General features: G+C 53.4%; 1 protein-coding gene across 1 annotated transcript in view; it reads right to left on the bottom strand.

Annotated features, from left to right (window-relative positions):
- The window catches only part of CDH4 (cadherin 4), a gene marked incomplete at both ends in the record, with an annotated part of 550963 nt that overhangs the window by 121191 nt on the left and 411134 nt on the right, over positions 1 to 18638 (bottom strand). Inside the window, one exon of the mRNA XM_082857436.1 lies at positions 10140 to 10313. Within this exon, the coding sequence (XP_082713562.1) occupies positions 10140 to 10313 (174 nt within the window). The remainder of the gene's footprint in view (positions 1 to 10139; positions 10314 to 18638) is intronic.

Below are 18638 nucleotides of genomic sequence, written 5' to 3'. Positions count from 1 at the left end.
TGAAGCACATCGCACCTCACCCCTGCGGCCTGGCCCCAGTTCTCTTCACAATATTCCTCATGCGACGACGCTTGTTCTCACCCCGGAAGCCAGGTCACGCCACGTGGCCTGCGTGGACCAATGACGTGGACCAATGACGTGGCACGGCAGTGACGTCACTTCCAGGTGGCTGCATTAAAGGCCGGAGTCACCTCCCCGGTGAGCTGTGCCCTGCCCTGGAGGTGCCGGAGGTGGGAGCAGCCTGGACTGCGGAGCCGTGCCGGGGGTGGGGGGGAAGGCGGGCGGGAGGGCCCGCAGCCCGCTGTGCACTGAGATTTGGGGCTGTTTCTCCTGCAACAGGCCCTGGCGCTGTGAACGGCCCACGGGCTTCCCGCGAAGCCGAAATAGAATCCAAGCCTCTAACTGGGCCCTCACCCTGACAATCCCACCGGACAGGTCCGAGGCCCCTGGCCCCCACGTTCTACTCGCACCCTTGTCTGATGCTCTGTGCCCAGGAGCGCGTCCTGTCTTTCCCAGGAACGTGCTGGGAGGAGTTTGTGCACTTACTTCTCTTAGAGCTGCTCAGTGCAGCCCAAAGTGGGGACACTGCCCAGTGCCCACGGGGCCCAACCAGTACAGTGATGCAGGGCGAGGGAGGCATCAGGGGGTGGTGGGGACTGCAGCCAACTGGAGCTCATGCCCCTGAAGGGCAAGCACCTCATGCGCTGGCGTTCCCTCACCTCATCACCCTCACCCTATCTCTGCCCATCTCCATTCAGCCACTCTGACCTCCTGGCTCTTTCTCCAAGACTCTGAGCATTTGCATTTGCTGTTCCCTCTGCCTAGACAGCTCTTCCCCTCGGTATCACCATGGTTCTTCTGCCACTGCATTTGCTCTCGCACCAGAGGAGGCTTCTGGGCCACCGTGTGATGGGAACTCCACCTGCACCCCACACCCCCTGGTCCCTAATATGTAAGCATCGGTAGCTTATCTTTCTCCCTGAACATAAACTCTGGGAGGGCTGGGCTCTCTCTGCCTCTTATGTGCCTTTGTGAGTCCTCTGAGCCTAGAACAGCAGAGGGGGTGCTCAGTATGCACGTGCAGGCTTAACGAACATGTGAGGATGAACAGACGACCTTCACCACGACCTTCTGTCATCATTTCATACGAGAAAGACAGCCACACCAAGGAGCGAAGGGTGCCCCTTCCAGGAAGGGGCCACTGGCAACCCTGCCCTGGCATACTCCAAAGTCTGTATCTCCTCTGAAGTTTATCCACAGGCCCCGCCCTGCAGCAGCCCCAGGACCACAGTCCTCAGTGTGGGAACCTGAGGGGACAGACGTCAGCTTCCCCGGTAACATCCACATTGTCCTGGAGGTGGGCTGGGAGTAAAAGAGCGATGAACTAGTCCTGCCGGCTGGGGGTGGGGGAGAAACAGGTTTCACTCTCACAGACACCTCCTCCCTCAATTACGGGGCACTGCTCCCCGAGTTATGGAATATTCCAAGCCCTGATCAGTCCAACCTCCTCCCTGGTCTTGCCAGTGAGTCCCAAGCACACACGTGGACCGTGCCCACACTTGGGGACGACGTCTGGTCCGCAGACACGAGGCCCTGGGGCCGAGGCAGAACGCTGGCTGGCAGGAGACGGTTTGGGGGAGCCGCCTGGGAGCTGACCACGCTCCACAGGTGCCGGGAGCCCTCATCCGAAACTCCCATCCACCCAGGGTGCTACAGCGACTCAACGACTGAATCAAGTTTCTGAATATTAAATTAGTGATGGAAATCTCAAACGTTAATATATTCTAACTGAATGTTCTCTGATAAACTATCTGAGCATTTGCAGCAATTTGATTTTGCTTTCATTTCTTAAGGAACTTCCAGCTGCGTAAATATAGCCGTTAAAGCGATTCAAGAAAGGGAACATTTTCTGCTCAGATGAGGGACCGGTAAACACAAAGGGTCTGTACGTTTCTTCCGCGTGAATGATTGAATCACGGAACCCAAGGCGGCTGAGTCGTTCAGTGATGCTTTCTTCGTGATGCTTTCACGAAGTCTTCAGTGATGCTTTCTTTCCTCTGGCTTTTGCGAGGACACAGCACACTCCCCGCAGGTCTCAACTGCGTGTATAATTACAGGGAGGCCTGGAGGCTGCCACGGAAGACCCCCCGACGGCACATTCGTGCTGGGGCCGCACTTTCAGAACCGACACCGTGTGGGGGCTGATGGTGCCAGACCCGCCCCACGGGGGGCTGGGCAGGGGGTGGACCCTGCACGGCAGGTGACGTCCCCTCACTGGGGAAGGAGTCCTGCTGTTTCTACGAAAATGCTTCTCCAAATACTTGAGCACCTCCTCAAGGAGGTACGTCTCCTGGTGGGGATGAGCTGGAGCCCCTGGAATCTCTTCCTCAACTGTTCCTGGTTCCTTCTGTTCCAGTGACCCTCACAACAGTGGACGGTGTGGTGAAGGCAGAGGTGACATTTCCGCAACCTGTTAAGATCTATCTAAGGGGGAGAAAACCCAGACACGAGCAAACTCCTGGAGCAAGCCCCACCTCGGTTTCTTCCCAGAGGCTTCAGTCTGAGAAAATCCACTTCTTCATTCACCCACACGCGTTTCTGGCTTTGCAGAACGGGCCTTAAAGATCCATGAGAGAGGTTAGGAAGTGGAGCATCTGAAGCCTCTGCCTCTTAGGAAGCAGCTGCGTCTGCCTGAAACCTGCTCCCAGGCGACGCCTTGAAAGGGAGGTACGCTGAAATTTAGGAGGGCAACGCCCACCTGGGGGAGGGCCCTCAGGCACCTGGGGGAGGTGTACCGCCAGAGGGGCAAGTCCCAGTTACACTGCAGTGTGCGTCAGACAACCCCCCCGCAAAAGCAAGGCTTATAAACCCCACAAGACGGTGCTATACTTTTGCTTTAAATGGTCAGCTGTATTTAAAATGAGTCAAGAGAAAAAAAAAAATACAGTCTTTTGTGTTAACCCACACATTTATCTTTTCCGGTGTTCTCCGTCCCTTCCTGTAGATCTGAATTTCCAACCGGTGTCATTTCTTTTCAGCCAAAAGGATATTCTTTACCATAATGTGGGCCTGCTGCTAATGAGTTCCTTAAGTTTGTTGATCAGAAATGCCTTTATTTCACCTTCAATTCTGAGGGATTTTTTTTTTCTGGATACAGAATTCTTGGTTGATGGTTTCTTTTCATTCAGCAATTTGAAAATGTCATTGCCCAGAGACCTCTATCACTTCTAAAGAGAGGCCAGCCCTTGTTCCCACTGTGGTCCTTTGTGCTGCATTTTTCCTCTGCTTTCAAGGTTTTCTCTCTAGTTTTAGAATTTCAGCAGTTTGACTATAATCAAGGTATGGCTTTGTTTGTATTTATCCTACTTGAGATTCACTGAATTTCTTGGATATATAAGTTTGTTTCTCCATCAAATTTGGGGAAATTTCAACCCTTTTCCCTATCTTATTATCTCTCCTCTCCTTTTGGGACTCCAGTTACACACATTAGGCCACTTAATTTTGTCCCATTGAAACTCTGTGTGTTTCAATCCTCTCCCCTGCCATTCTTCAGGCTAAATAATTTTTATCGATTGACACACTGACCTTTCTTCTGCCTTCTACAATCTATTTGTAAGCCCATCCAGTGTGTTTTTCATTAGAGACATTATACTCTTCAGGTTTACCATGTCCATTTGGTTATATTTTTAGAGTTTCCATTTTCCTGCTCTGATTCTCGATGTATTCATTCATTCTGACCATATTTTCCTTTAAGTCCTTGAGCCTATTTATAAGAGATATTTTAAAAGCCTTGCTGCTAATTCCAGTATCTGGGTGACCTCAGGGTTAGATTCTATGAGCGGTTTTTGCCTAATTATGGGTCACGTTTTTCTTTTTCGTTTTTTTTTTGCATGTCTTGTAATTTTTGTTTGGATACTGATCACTGTAATCATTGTAGATGATATTATACAGAGAATCTGGTTCTGTTATCTTTCTCTGGAGGCTGTTAACTTGGTTGGACTGAAATTTAACTCTGTTTACCTTGCCGTAGGCAGCAGCTGAAGTCTCTTCTCTGCGCTCTCAATCTTCTAGCTGCACCTCCTCACTCACCACTTCACTGAGAGTGCGCTCTAATTCTGGTGGGCGTGGCACCGGGAGTCTGGTGGGCGTGGCACCGGGAGTGCGTACCGGCCTCGCCCCGGGCGTCACGGCTCCCGGCAGCCCTGCCAGCAATAGCTGCCTCGCCCTGCCCAGGGCCCCCTCGGCGGAGCGAGCGAATGCTCAGCGAGGGTCTGTTCTCCCTGCATGGCCCAGCGAAGGCTCACGAAGAGACAAGATACTCTTTCCAAGGAAAACGCCTGTAAGTAACACAGGTCTCTTTGGGAAGAACATTCTGCCGGCTGCTCTCCCTCCCGCTTTTTCATTTATCATCTTATCAGAAGGAAACGCCGTAGTGAGTGCAGAATTGCAGCTGATCCCAGCTGCGCCTCCAGAGCTCCACACTCAGCTTCCCACTCCCATCAAGCTGCAGTCACGCTGCTGTGATTTGGGCGTCTTTCGGGGCAGCACCCCCCCCCAAAAAAAACAAACCACTGACAGGAAACTCATCGACCTCCTGCAGACACAGTGGGGTAGAAAAGCACCCCAAACCCTCGCCTGTGCTCCGTAAGAGTTTAAGGGAGAAAGCGGGGAGAAGGAGCGAGGGAGGGTGCGGGGGCAGACGCTGAGCACACGAGTGTGCGCCCACGTGGAAGTGGGGGGGCTGTGTGCGCACGCGTGTGTGCGTGAATTTCTGGGCTGAGTTCTCCCGTAATGACTTGGAATCCATCGGGAAAACAAATCTTTTACAGAGACTGTAACAGAGATTCCATTTTCCATTTGCTGGGGATACCATCTCCGCATAAGGATCAGCTCAGCTTGGAGGCCGACTCCAGGGGAAGCAGTGCCAGGACCCCCCCACAAATGCCACATGCCACGGCCAGCATGCTGTGTGAGCCCACGGGCGCCCGGGACGGCTCGCCATCGGGATTGCTGCCATCACTCCCTCCCTCACTCATTTGTTCATTCAGTGAACATGCGCAGTGCCTGCCGTTTACAGTACAGAGATGCAGGCAGGGCCCCTGCCTTCAGGAGGCCTGTCCTTGGGTGGATAAATAGCAGGCGTGACGTCAGACTACTAAGTGCTGCGGAGGAAGTACCGCGGGACAGTGTGGTAAAGACAGACCAGGCTTGGAGAAGGGCAGGTGAGTCAGGTCTGATCGCTCACCTAGACCACCCCCTTCCTTGGCGCAGCGGGGCCCTTCGAGCCGAAAGGACGCACACTTTCTCCTCTGGGGAAACCCACTGGGGCAGCACGCAGCCATTTCCCACACGTACCCCTCCTCCTGGGCACAGAGCTGGGCCGCGTTCCCCGGGGTCCTCTGCAACTTGGCCAATGGAATTCAGGCGGGAATGGTGTTTCCCACGTCCAGGCCCAGCCGACCCTGCGCTCCTCCCTCTGGCGCCCCGCATGACAGCCCCCAAATGACCTTCCCAGGAGCAAGAAATAAACCTCTGTTCTGTTCGGTTTCTGAAATTGTGGGAATGCCCGTCAGAGCGTCAGCCCTCCCTGCAGTCCGTGTTGGAGCAGACATCCACCTGGAGGTAGCCTCCCTCCAGGGGCTGCGGACACGTCGGGGGGTCCGAGCAGCAGAGGACGCGGTCTCTCCAAACCACAGCAACACTGCAGACTAGAAGACAGGAGAGGCTGCCCCTCAGTGAGTCTGGGAAGCGGCTGCTGGCTTCCGGCACGTGGAGCGCGCAGCTCTGCTCATCACACGCCAGACGCCACGCCCGGACCTCCTGTCCCCACGGCTCCAGCGTAGAAACATCACCGGCAAGGAGAGTCCCCAGGAGCCTGCGTGTGCAGGGGCCCGAGAGCTCCCGCCGTCGCTGCTTTCCTGCCGGATTTTGCAAGGTTTACGTTCACTGGGGAGGGGGCTCATTTCCCTGCTTCAGAGCGGTGCACGTCCCCCATCAGGGCACACAGACGTCACTGTGGCCTCGTGAGAAGACTGTGCCCCCTCCACACGGCCACAGGCCCGTGGGGCGCGAGTGCCTGCTGCTCGGGGAAGCCGGCTCTCCCCTCTCCTGCTGCCAGACCCGACCTCTCTGCCTCGGGGCCGCCGGCAGTGGTCAGGCTGGAAGCACACGGGTGTCTTTCCTCCACTGTCCAGCAGAGGACAGACGACCCAGCAGATCTTGGGAACCCCTGCAGGACAAGGGCTCTGCCCACAGTGGCCTTCTTCCCTTTTGGGACCTTTCACAGGCCTGGGTACGACTGGGCACAGAGGAGGGAAATTCCTCGTGTCAGTACCCATATCATCAACTCTGAGAAATCTCTGAGAGCCAGGACGACAGAATATCCCAGTGGCGGCAAGATGCCTGCCAAACGCACATGTGTGAGGGTGTGAGTGAGCAAACGCCCCCTCGGGGCTCATTACAGACTCACCCATCACTAGAAGGTTCCCGCCAAGCATTGAGTATTGGTGAGGATGACTCGGCCAGACGTTCCGGAGTTTGGGAAATGAGGTGGATCTGGCTTGCGGGTCAAATCGGGCCCACTGCCTGCTTTTGTAAATAAAGTTTTATTGGCACCCAGCCACGCCCGTTGGTCTACATATTGCCGAGGGCCGCCTTCACGCTACAAAGGCAGAGCAGAATAGTTTCAACAGAGGCCAGTCGGCAGGGCTCACAAAGCCTAGAACATTCACTACCTGGTCCTTCACAGAAGACGCTTGCCAAGGGCTCTGAGGAAAACAGACGCAGACGCAGAGAATGGGCTTGAGGACGCGCGGAGGGGGAAGGGGAAGCTGGGACAAAGTGGGAGAGTGGCATGGACATATATCCACTACCAAACGTAAAATAGCTAGCTAGTGGGAAGCAGCCGCATAGCACAGGGAGATCAGCTCGGTGCTTTGTGACCGCCTGGTGGGGTGGGATAGGGAGGGTGGGAGGGAGGGAGACGCAAGAGGGAGGGGCTATGGGGACATATGTCTACGTATGGCTGACTCACTTTGTTATACAGCAGAAACCAACACACCATTGTAAAGCAATTACACTCCAATAAAGATGTTAAGAAAAAAAAAAAAAAACAGAAAAAGTTTGCCAATCCCTGAGTTAGATGGACAGACTTCTACTAGAGATGACCTTTGGAGAGCACAGCCCAAGGCCTTCAACAAAACTGGCTCACACAATGAAAACCTGCCTCCCTGTCCAATTTGCTTTCAGTCCTGGTGACACTTCAGAGGAAGCTTCTGGCTCCAGTGTATCTAAGACACGTCAACACTTGCATGTCCCCCCCCCCCCTCCCGCCCCAGAGCTATGTTTCCTCTGCTTTATGCTTGTTTTATAGTCGACTTCCGTCATAACAGATACCTCCAGCTTTCCAATTGTGAGCTAATAAAGCCTCCTTTTGGAATAAATGTATTTATACTGAAAATGAGCTACTAGAGAAAATCTCAAGTAAATGGCAAGTGGCAGTCCAACGCGGCAAAGGCCTCGGGGCTGGCGGGGGCCCCAGAGCCGTCACCAGCACCCCCATTGGCGTGGGCTGTGCCCTGGGCCTGGCCCACGTGCCTAGAGGACGCTCAGTCTGGGAAACTGCGCCCAGGCTGGGGGGGTCGATGCTTGAGCGCCTCCCTGCAGTCCTCACCTCCGTTTCGCCGTGATCTCGCCCTCCCAGGCAGGCTGCTCAAGGGCGCGTGATGGCTCTGGAAGTGAACTCCCATCCCAGGGGATTGAGGCAGGAGGGTGGCTCTGTGTGACTGAAACTCAGCAGGGCCCTATGGGGCCCTCCTGGTCACAAAAGCCTTTCCGTGTCCCCTGTTTCTTACTTGCAGGAAAAAGGCTTCAGTCTCCTAGACCTTCCTGAATACCAAAGAGCAGATTCAAACACTTGCTAACCAGGGAAGTAAGGGAATGCGGAAAAACAAAGGGAGAACAATCACACTACAGTGCAGAGATCAAAGCAGGATCCTGGTTCCTGCTCAAGGAGTGTACGTAACTGCATCTTCAGTTCTTCTGCAGGAACTGAGGACCCCACGCAGGTGGAGGACGGCAGCTCCAGGCTGAGCACGAGATTCCTAGAGCCCCGTCCTGCTACCTCACCAGCAACCAGTCGGAAGAAAGTCACACACCCTGCAGCCCTCACCCCAAGTTTTGCCTATAAAAACTTCTCCTCCAAAACCATCAGGGAGTTTGAAGTTTTTGAGCACGAACCACCCATTCTCCTTGCTTGGCCCTGCAGTAAACACTTCTCTGCTCCAAACTCCAACATATCGGTCTGTTTGGCCTCCCCCATGCGACAGGCACACACACTTGTGTTCGGTGATATGCTGAGCTGGACACACCCTCCTGCTCCTCCTTTTTTCCACGACTGCCACACACAGCCCTTCTGACACCAGAGGTGTCACCACATCCAGCAATTCTCTGTGACACCAGCTGGGGGTGCTACCATTTAACTCAACTCTGACACCATCTACCCGGAGAGGGCGTCCATCCCACAGGTTAAGGGCTCGGTCCCCCGAGATGCTCCCACTTCAGACGTCAATTGCCAAGTCCAGGTTGTCACCTGAGCTTCTGACCAATTGGCTGTAACTCTGAGGTTCCAACACCCCCCTCCTTGGGTTCGATTAATTTGCTAGAGCAGCTCACAGAACTCGGAAAACCAGTGCACTCGCTAGATTATTGGTTTATTGTAAAGGGTATGACTCGGGAACAGTCAGAGGGAAGAGGCGTAGGACGAGGTGTGGGAAGGTTCCCGGAGACTTCACGCCCTCCCTGAGAGCCATCCTCACTGAATCTCCATGTGTTCACCCCCCGGAAGCTCTCTGAACCCTGTCCTTTTGGGGTTTTATGGAGACTTCGTTACGTAGGCACGACTGATTAAATCATGGGTCACTGGTGACTGATTCAACATCCAGCCCCTCTTCCCTCCTGGGGTGAGCGGCTGGGGGGGAAGGGGAACGTGAAGGTCCCAGCCCTGCAGTCACAGGGTTGGTACCCGCCCCGGCCTTAGGTTCCCCTGGGACTTCCCCAAAGTCCCCTCATGCACATAAGCTCAGGTGTGCTAGAAGGGGTTTGCTGTGGATGTCTGCAGACATCTTTTTCACTCTTATCATTTAGGAAATTGCACGGGTTTTACGAGTTCTGGCCAGAAACAGGAACAAAGACCAAACTAAGTCACAGCGTCACATGTGGTGAAGGCAGGGCGATAGTCACGACACGGCTCCGTGGCTGTGGTGTGTATGGTGGGGTGACTGACCTGGATGGCCCTGTGAGGTCTGCTGCTTCAGCTCTGCATTTTAATACCCACCCCCCAGCTTTCTGCATCAAAAAGAACAGGAAACAAAACAGACTAATCAGGCCAAGGAATGAAGCCGACGCCCTAATAACACTCGAGGGGCCCCAGCTCCACAGGTGGGGAGAGGCGCTGGCCACGGATGGGATTATCTAACGGGGTTCTCACCACCACTTTATCAAACTGTTGTTCAGATTGGGCTGCAATCTGCCTTCAAAGGGAAGGAGATGACGCTAGTTGGTGGCCTTGATCATTGAAAAACAGATTTGTAAAATGAGTCCTTCAGTCCTTCAGGAAAAGCAACCTCGTGGTGGCTGCTGGGAGCAGGTGACCCTAAGGGAAGGGACACAGAACTGCCCCCCCCCCGGCACCTCAGGCTCAGTCTCAGCACCTCTGACTTTTCACCAAGATCATGGTCAGCGTGGACAAGCCATCATTCTCCATTCAATATCTTAGCCATAATCGGGAAGAAGTGTGAACATGCAGACCAAAGGAAGGTGTCAGAGGTCAAACGCCATGACCCAAGTCTCCATCCCATCTCCTTCCACGCACCAGAACAGTCACTGGACAGTAACCGGAGAGAGAGGACCCAATGCAAGCAGGCCCGTCCACCCTGGAGGATGCAACTGCCCTTCTGACTTTTCTGTTCTGTGTATTACTTATCTCATTACTGAAAAGGCAAAATCTTGACCTTAGACACCCAGTGCAGAGCCGGTCCCAGGCTCCAGGAACAAGCCCATCAGACTTGATTCGCGAAATCCCGGGACAGGCAGGGGCTAAAGCCGAGAGCTTCCCCACCGGCAGGAGCGTCTCCACTTACCCTCACCAGCTGCTGCGGGAAGGGCCCGCGGGAGTTTTCTGGCACGTTGATGGGCGGGATGACCCAGTCCCGTTTCTGCCGCCTCAGCCCATTGGAGCTCTGATGCTGTGGCCACGGCAACAGTGTGTCATTTGGCGGCTGGACAGGGTCCAGGGGTGCACTCTTCTTTCCTTTCTGCAGCGTTATTTGGAAGGGAGAGAAGAGGAAAAGAAGCCTGGTTAGGTGTTGCAGAGGAAAAGGCATCTGTTAGAATTTGTACTATCCTAGATCCAGGGAAAGATTGGATGGTGTTGGGAAAAGTGGGGACGTGTTAGGGAAAAAAATCTAGCAAGACCCTCATCTCTACAAAGAAATGGACTACAGATTAAATGGGGGTTAAGAAACCATAAACAAAGAAGAAAATATAGCTGACTCTTTAACCAGTACATCAGGGCCCAAAACGATGGAAAAAAATTACAAAGGATAATATTCATACATTTTAACTTAAAACCCTTGTTTATGAAAACATACCCTAAAAGCAATTGATGAAGTTACAACAAATCTGACAAACAGCTAAGAGCCTGACTATATAAAGAGTTCCTACAAATCAATAAGAAAAAATTGGAACTTCATTATAACAGGAAAAAGACACAAATAGATAATTAACAGCAAAGTAAATACAAAGGATCAATAAACTCATGAAAAATGTCCAGTCATCAAACAATGCAAATTAAAGCAATATATCCTCCTCACCCATCAAACTGACAAGAGTAAACAAAATGAATCCTCCCCCCTGAGGAGCATGTCGTGAGTGAGTCAGCAGAGGGTGATGGTTGAGGTTGTGGGATTTGGCGTTAAACAGACCTGGTGTCTTATGTTTACCTGCATCCAAAGATTCATGTGACACGGGGCGAGTGCCCTTAATCTCTCTCAGCTCCAGCTACTTCTTTTATAAAACGGGCTTGGTAATAACAGCACTGAACTCAGAGGGTTGCTATGGAAATTAGACTGATAAGAGCCCATGCCCGGCGGGAACCGGCGGGACTGAATGTCGGCTGCTCTGAAGTCAATGGGGCTCCTCACTGCTGGGAGCAGCATTCTGCCAACAGCTATCAGAAGCCTCAAAAATGGTCCTCGCTTTTGACCCCATAACTCCACAGCTGGAAGTCTGTCCCAGCGGAACTGCATGTGGACAAACCCGCCAAATAAAGATGTTCATTGTAGCTGTCTTTATAATAACATTATGTATATGTGAAATAGTAAAAATACCAGGAAAAAATTCTGGAAGTCTGATGGTGGTAAATAACATTTAAATGCATTACACTACGTTCATATCTTGGGATACTACGTGTCATTAGAAGTTACTCTTTGTAAGTCAGAAAGAGAAAAATAAACACCGTATGCTAACGCATCTATATGGAATCTAAAAAAAAAAAAAAAATGGTACTGATGAACCTAGTGGCAGGGCAGGAATAAAGATGAAGACATAGAGAATGGACTTGAGGACACGGGGCAGGGGAAGGGGAAGCTGGGGCGAAGCGAGAGTAGCATCACACATATCCACTACCAACTGTAAAATAGCTAGTGGGAAGCAGCCGCATAGCACAAGAGCAGCTCGGTGCTTTGCGACGGCCTAGAGAGATGGGATAGGGAAGGTGGGAGGGAGGCTCAGGAGGGAGGGGATATGGGGATATATGTATGCATATGGCTGGTTTACTTTGTTGTACAGCGGAAACTAACACAGCATTGTGAAGCAATTATACTCCATAAAGATGTATTAAGAAAAAAAGAAGTTACTCTTTGAAGATATGAAGAAATTCCATACACTGATAGGAAGTGGAGAAATGGCACCAAAGTATACAGGCAGCATAAGTCCCCATGTTTTTTAAAAGGATAGAGAAAAGATTGGAAGGAAATACATAGAAATGTAAACTCTGGTTTTCTCTGGTCACCAGTGAGTTTTTATTTTAATTTATTCCTTTTACCTTTCTGTATTTCTGAATGTTATAATGTACATGAAATTGTATAATTAGAAGAGCTAACAGGACTCACGTATACACAAGACATCTGCACCTATATCGCCTCCATGTTTATTTTCAAGGTGCCCCGTGTGGCTGCCTCCGCACCGTTCTCATGGTTGATGTTCATTTCACTCCGAGTCTCAGAGCCAGGAGCATATGAGAGCTCACGTGGCAGAGACAGACCTTGGACCAGGACAGCCCAAGCCAGAGAGGACAGAGCTGGCTGCAGGCCCTAGGCGGTGGCCCCTCTCCAATCACGGCGGGGTCCCCACCCTCCAGCTGAGCTCCCACCCAGTGAGAACCTGTTGGTCTTGCCATTGCCCATTGAACCTTCCCCACTCCCTTTTGCAAAAAAGCTGCATAGAAATAAGTTAGACACACATAGACAAAACTAATTAAAAAAACCAAAAAAACATGTCAGTCCTGAACGCCAAAACTTGATGCTACATCAATGGAAAAATCCATCTGGACAAGCCACACTCCAAGGAGACCCCCCTCTGGGACTTTCCCCACCAGGGGTCCTGCTGTCTTTCGTGTTGAGCTCCTGCACTTAAGAGTCTGCAGCAATTAAAAACCAAAAGGCTTCCCTAGGTCGCTTTGCATCCTTCATGAGAAGAATCCACGTGAGGTGTGTGCATCCCCAGTGGCCTTGATTTCCACGGAGACACGACATTCTCTCAACATCTATTCAAGTCAAACTAACAGATGCTGCCTTGTGACCAACCCTGCATCTCTCACGATGACAGGGGTGGGGTCATCTCTAGACTCCTTGATGAGCATCACAGAACAGTGTTCAGGATGGTCCTGGCCACACCCCGCCCCCTTGCAGCCAGGATGCAGACAACTGCTCTCCACGTGTCAGGGGCAGCCAACGCCTTGTGGGCACTGAGCGTTCTGAACCGTCTCTGCCTGCATCTTCCCTACTGCCAAGGCTACAGGAAGGTCATCCCCCCTCTACCAGGGAGGCGACCGGGCGGCTCAGAGAGGCCAAGTAACTTCTGAAGGCCACACAGCTCTTTAGGCAGAGGCAGGATCTGTGTGCCCCCCTCACTTCTGGGGTTTCTTCATGGGGCCCCATCCCCTCTACGGGTCCTCATGTCAGTGTGCAGTGGGCTGGGCAGACATGGACATTCCCATCGGAGAGGCCCAAGGACGTCAGTGAAAAACCTCGGACCAGCAGAGGCATTTCTGAGTTCCCGCGGCGTCAGCTTCCAGGTTAGCAATGCCAAGTGTGAGATTCCCACCTGGACTCCCCACCTCTGCGCTGATGCCTGCCGTGTGTGCTCAGTGAGCCCTCCAGGGGACTGCCACGCTCCACAGACGCATGACCTTGTGGGGGCTCCCGGCCTCACAGGAAACGAGGGTCACCCGGCACAGGCACTTGCCTCAGCAGAGGGGACCCGCTTGGTGTTTGCTGTGAGCGCGTCTGCGTGCGTGTGTGGGGTGCTGGGGCAGGGGTCCCGGCCACAAGCACGGCCTCTGGGAGGTGGAGCCTGGCCGTCCCGGCTCCGCCACGTCTCGCACGTGCGGCACAGAGAATGCAGGTCTGCCTCGCCCGCTGATGCTTGCGCACCTGCAGAAGCTCACCGAGCCTCTTCATTCTAGACTCGGAATTGTCAAGGTTTTCATCGAGCCGTTCTCCTTTTAAAAACCTGCTTTGTCTTCATTTGCTTAGGCTGAGCTTGCATGGCGTTAATTTCCCTAGTGTTGTTTAAATAAATTGCACATATTTGCTACTATTTAAAGCTGTGAGACAAGTGTAATAACAAAATCTGGCGAAGATCAGTGCCAGACCTGCACTAGCTTCAGCTGGGAAGACACACCCACTTCTCCGGGGGAGGAACGCCGATGACGACAATGACCCGTCACCTGATGAGGCGAGCGCGCGCTTCGGGACCCGCGCGGACCTCGGGCCGTTCAGAGTGCGGCACGCAAACCCCGACGCGTAATCATACTAATGGTAAATCACGTTTCTGGCCGCTCTCGAAGGCGTTTCCGAACAGACGACAGCTGCCGATTTCCCCACTGCGCCCCGGTCACCCGTGTTTCTGAGCCAACGATGGCAGGTGTCGGGTGATAACGTGAATGTGGCCTCTATGCTCCTGATACACGTGTGCACGCTCACCTACACAGGCACACGCATGTATGTACAGGGCAGGCACATATAGGCACACCTGCACAGACATGCGCACGTGCCTCTGTGCTATGTATCATACACATGCGTGTGTACACGTGTGTGTTTTGTTTGCTTCTCTCTCTGTGTATGTAATGCGTCACAATTTTCTCAGAACCAACAGCCCGGCCCCGACAGGCCGTTCCTTACAGACAGTTCAGCCCAAGTCAGAGGTCCTGTAACTGGTGGGGGTCGGAGAGGGTCCTGACGGCCGCGCTGGCCTTGGGGCCAGCCAAGCTGCTCCCTGCAGGTTCGCAGGATGGCGAGCGCTGAGGAATCGCCTGGTCCTCTGATGGGACTCAGCCCAGCCCACCCCAGCCCACCCCAGGGAGGAGCTGGTGCTCGACAAGCAGCCGCTGAGCAGGGACGGTGTGCAGCGGGGGTGGCGGCCCCTGGGGACCCTTGGAGCCCTGATCCCAGGAAGGGGTGGCAGACGGGCTTTTACAGGGGCATCTTGAGGGGCCAGGACCGCTCAGGACACGCGTCTGCCCTGTTCCGCCTGCAGCGGGCCTTTCCCAAAAGGGGCAGAGGAAGGGCAGGGGCCGTGGCTCCCAGGCGCAGACCACGCAGAGGCCAGGCGCTCATTTGTGAGGCCCTAAATCCGTCTGCTCCTTATCAGCCCTTATTTACAAAGCGTCTCTCATCTCAGATGGCCTCTCTCAAGGAGCCTTCATCCATCGGGCTTAGCAGCGGATCCGTTCTGCTGACGGTGCTGAAATGGTGACTTACTAGGGGAGGAGCCTCCCCAGGCTGGGGTCCTAGCGCCGGGCCTGGGACCCGGGATGAGTCTTATCCTGCCTCTGGGCCTCCGTTTCCCGCCCCGGAGCTGGACAAGCTCTGCGCTTTGGGGGCAGCTGGGGCGTGGGCAGGAGGCTGGGGTACTTTCTGGAGCGTAGCTTCTTCACGTCACAACCTGGGGGGGTTCCGTGGTCTCGCTCCTGAGCGATACAGGTGAGCTACGGAGTCACTGCCCCAGCGGACTCGCACTTTGCAAAGACAAAACGCCACCCCGTGCCTGTACGGTTGCTTGGGCAGGTCCCCCTCGAGGGGTGTGTACACCTGCTCTGTCTAGAGCACGTGGGGGTCTGGGGAGGCCAGGACGGGGGTCTAAGACCCTTCTAGGTCACCTCGTCTCTGGGCTTCGCGTTTCTCTCTCGGCAGGTTTTCAGGACCAGCCTCAGGCATAGGCGTCCTCTCTCCAGGGACAAAGTGACAAAACCCCCATGCTCAGGAACACAGCTCAGTGAACTCAAGAGAAAAGGGGAGGAATGGAGACAAGGACCGTCTTCCACTCTCACGGGAAGGCCGAGGCCCCGGATTCACAGGCAAGCTGCACGACTGCCATCCTCCCGCAAAGTCATCATTTTCCACCTTCTCCTGGCAGCAGCCCAAACCTGGAGCCCAGCAGTGACCCGCACACCCGCCTTCCCAAGGTGGCTTTTGTTTTTTATCTCCTCACCGGGCACATTATCTTATTTTCTTAAGCTCCCAGCAGCCCTGTGCCTGCCCGGGGCCTGCTCTCCTTGTAAGGAGGGTCGCGCTGTGTGTCTGATTATGAGAGTAATCAAGTGTGCCTTCTAGGTGAGGTCTTCAGGGACTCCCCGACATTAGGAAGAAGCTGGGTCACTTCCTTTCCATCATCATTCACAAGTGAAAGATGAATAATGTAAAACCGACCTGGGGCAGGTTTTAAATTATCGCCTCTTTTTTTTTTTTCTTTTTTTCAAAAAGGAAAAGAAAAGAGAGAGGAAAGTGTCAGGGGAGGACGACAGTCATATGCACCTCCTCCAATCTACATGCGGGAAGTTACAATCTGTCATCTTTTTCTGTCACCCAACCACTCGCCTGGTAGGAACACAGACTTATGAAGAGCCAAGTATAAGCAAATAGGTGACTCACGAAACACTCAGAAGCGGCGCTGAGCAGGGAATATAAACAACGCAGACTGTCTTCAAGGCAGCAAGTCCCTTCCCAGCCGTCATGGTTTGAGGAGGGTGACAGCTGCTTAGCAGCGAATAAGCGATACGTACTGCTCACCTCCCCTGGTGACGGGAGTGTAGGTGACGGGTCCCACTGTGAGACAGGCAGGGACCTGGGACCCGGGACCCTCTGCTGCAGGGCTTGCACCTGGACAGACGTCTCCTTGAGCAACAGATACAAAGAGACTACAAGGAACTGAAAAGAACTGCACCCACGGCGCAGTAGGGGCAAAGTCTGAACAAGATACAAAGAGTCCAAAAACCCAACTGCCACTTCTGAAGAGCCGGGAGCGAAAGCATGGTCCTGCGCATGCGCCCTGCACTCACCACCACCAAAGCCACCCTCTGGCCCAAGCCCTGGACACACCCCTATCCTCACCCCATACACGGAACCCCACGGATGCCCAGCCGCTGCTGCAGAGTGCGACGAGCTCCACCGTTCTCCAGAGAAGATGGCCCAGCAGAAGCCACTGCCCTCAAGAGGTGACGCGGATATGAAAACGGCTTCAAAATTCCCAGATCCCGGTGCGTTTCTAAGGAGCACCTGGCAGCCCTGACCTTCAAAGATGGGGTCACAGATGACAGCCTGACCCCCCATGGGCCCTCCCACACAGCTGTTGGGTCCCGTGCCGCCCTGCCTCAGCACTGTAAACTCCCCCCACTTTTGAGAAAATAGCATGAACACAAGTCCACCGATTCAACAAAAGCTACATTTATGGGGACATTTTCAGGTTAGTTCCCCGTGGGATGTGCCAACCAGGCGAGCTGACCGCCAGCGTCCACGAGGACACCTTCTCGATCAAGGGGCCTGGGGTCAGCTTTCCGGCCCCCCCCCCCCCCCGCCCCGCGATGGAATCATGGGCTTTCATTACCCAGGGCAGTGCCTTCTCGGGAAGGTGCCCTGTGTGATCTTCTTTCCCTGACTGGCAGCGCGTGGACCCTGAATGCGGAGGCAGGGGATGGGCAGGCTGCAGGGAATTGTGGTTTTTAACTTCCCTGTTCTTCCCTGCTCTCTGGTCTCCAGACTGGGCCATGTGCCGAGGAGCAGGGCGTCCAGCCCCTCTCTGGGCAGTGGGTGCGCAGCTGAGGGACAGGGGTCTGGGACCTGCACCTGCACTGAGCTTCCCGCGAGATGCAGGCAGGGGAGGCCCTCAGGATGGAGCCCTGATGAGGCCGGGGCTGCTTCTCTTCCGCCACGAAGGTCAACCAGCCCGCGTGTCTCACCGCACGAGGCAACACCGGGGCATCCACCCGGGACCCCTTTCCTTTCAACCAGCGTCCAGCGTCCAGCCCTGTAGGCTCCTGCACCTTCTTCCATGCAGAGTGACCAAGACCCACTCACAGAGTCTCACCTGACCCTCTCGGTGGCCCCGATGTTGGGGAAGGAGGTGGCTCGCCCCAGCCACGGAAACACGACCAATGTAGGGCCTGGGGCCCCCGGGTTACGAATTTCATGGGTCTGTACTCAAAATGGAACACTTGGGGAATGACATGCCACGTCTGCATTGTAGACTAACACTGCTTATGCTGGAACAAGGGTAGACGAGACTCATTCCCCAAATGTCAGTGTTGTTTACGACCCTCTCCCCTGTCTCTGATTCCCCAGCCTTCCTGTTTTCATTGCTTCCTTAGAGCTTTGGGTTAAACATGCTTCAATAAGGGAAACAGCATCCTTCCACTCGTCAACTCTCCCAAATGTCAAACCCAGTACTGATTTTCACTGAGGATAATTAGATTTCATAAAAAAAAAAAAAGAGGCACCAAAATCTATACAGATTGTCCATTTCTCTCCCTTCGCTTCCCTTTCGATATACATTTGAAAAATGGTACTTTTTGTTTGCCTGCAAGCATGTATATTTTAAACATTTAACTAGGGTTCTGTCTGCAGCCTTCTGCCTGGTTTCCATGGTAGCTAAGGACCGACAGAATAAAACGGTATTTAACAAACACAAAATAAAACAACAGAAAGATATCTCCGTTCTGTAACAAACAGAGCATGGGAGCCATTCTAAACAAACATTTGCATGAGTTTGGTTCTGAAAAGGCACTTAGTGGATTTTTTTTTTACATCCACGACCCTATAGGGAAGACAAATGCCGTATCTATGCCCCGCAAAGCACTACGGTATTTCTTACTTGCGATCTCTTCTAAGAAGGGGAGATTGTTTTGAAAATTCCCGTAAAAATCATACAAAGAAAGTTTTCCTGAATGAAATAGCATGATTATTTCTTGTGCATCTATATTTGGAAGGACAGTCTTAAGCAAACACTCCTGTACACGCTGCTTGCTGTGTGCGGGGCAGGGGGCAGGGACGGACGCCCCCTCCCGCCTGCTCACTCACGCCCGT

Source organism: Leucopleurus acutus (assembly GCF_964270905.1).
Source record: "Leucopleurus acutus genome assembly, chromosome: 16".
Classification (NCBI taxonomy): Eukaryota; Metazoa; Chordata; class Mammalia; order Artiodactyla; family Delphinidae; genus Leucopleurus; species Leucopleurus acutus.
Note: the sequence above shows the minus strand (reverse complement) of the source record. Positions and strands in the feature narration are given on the sequence as shown.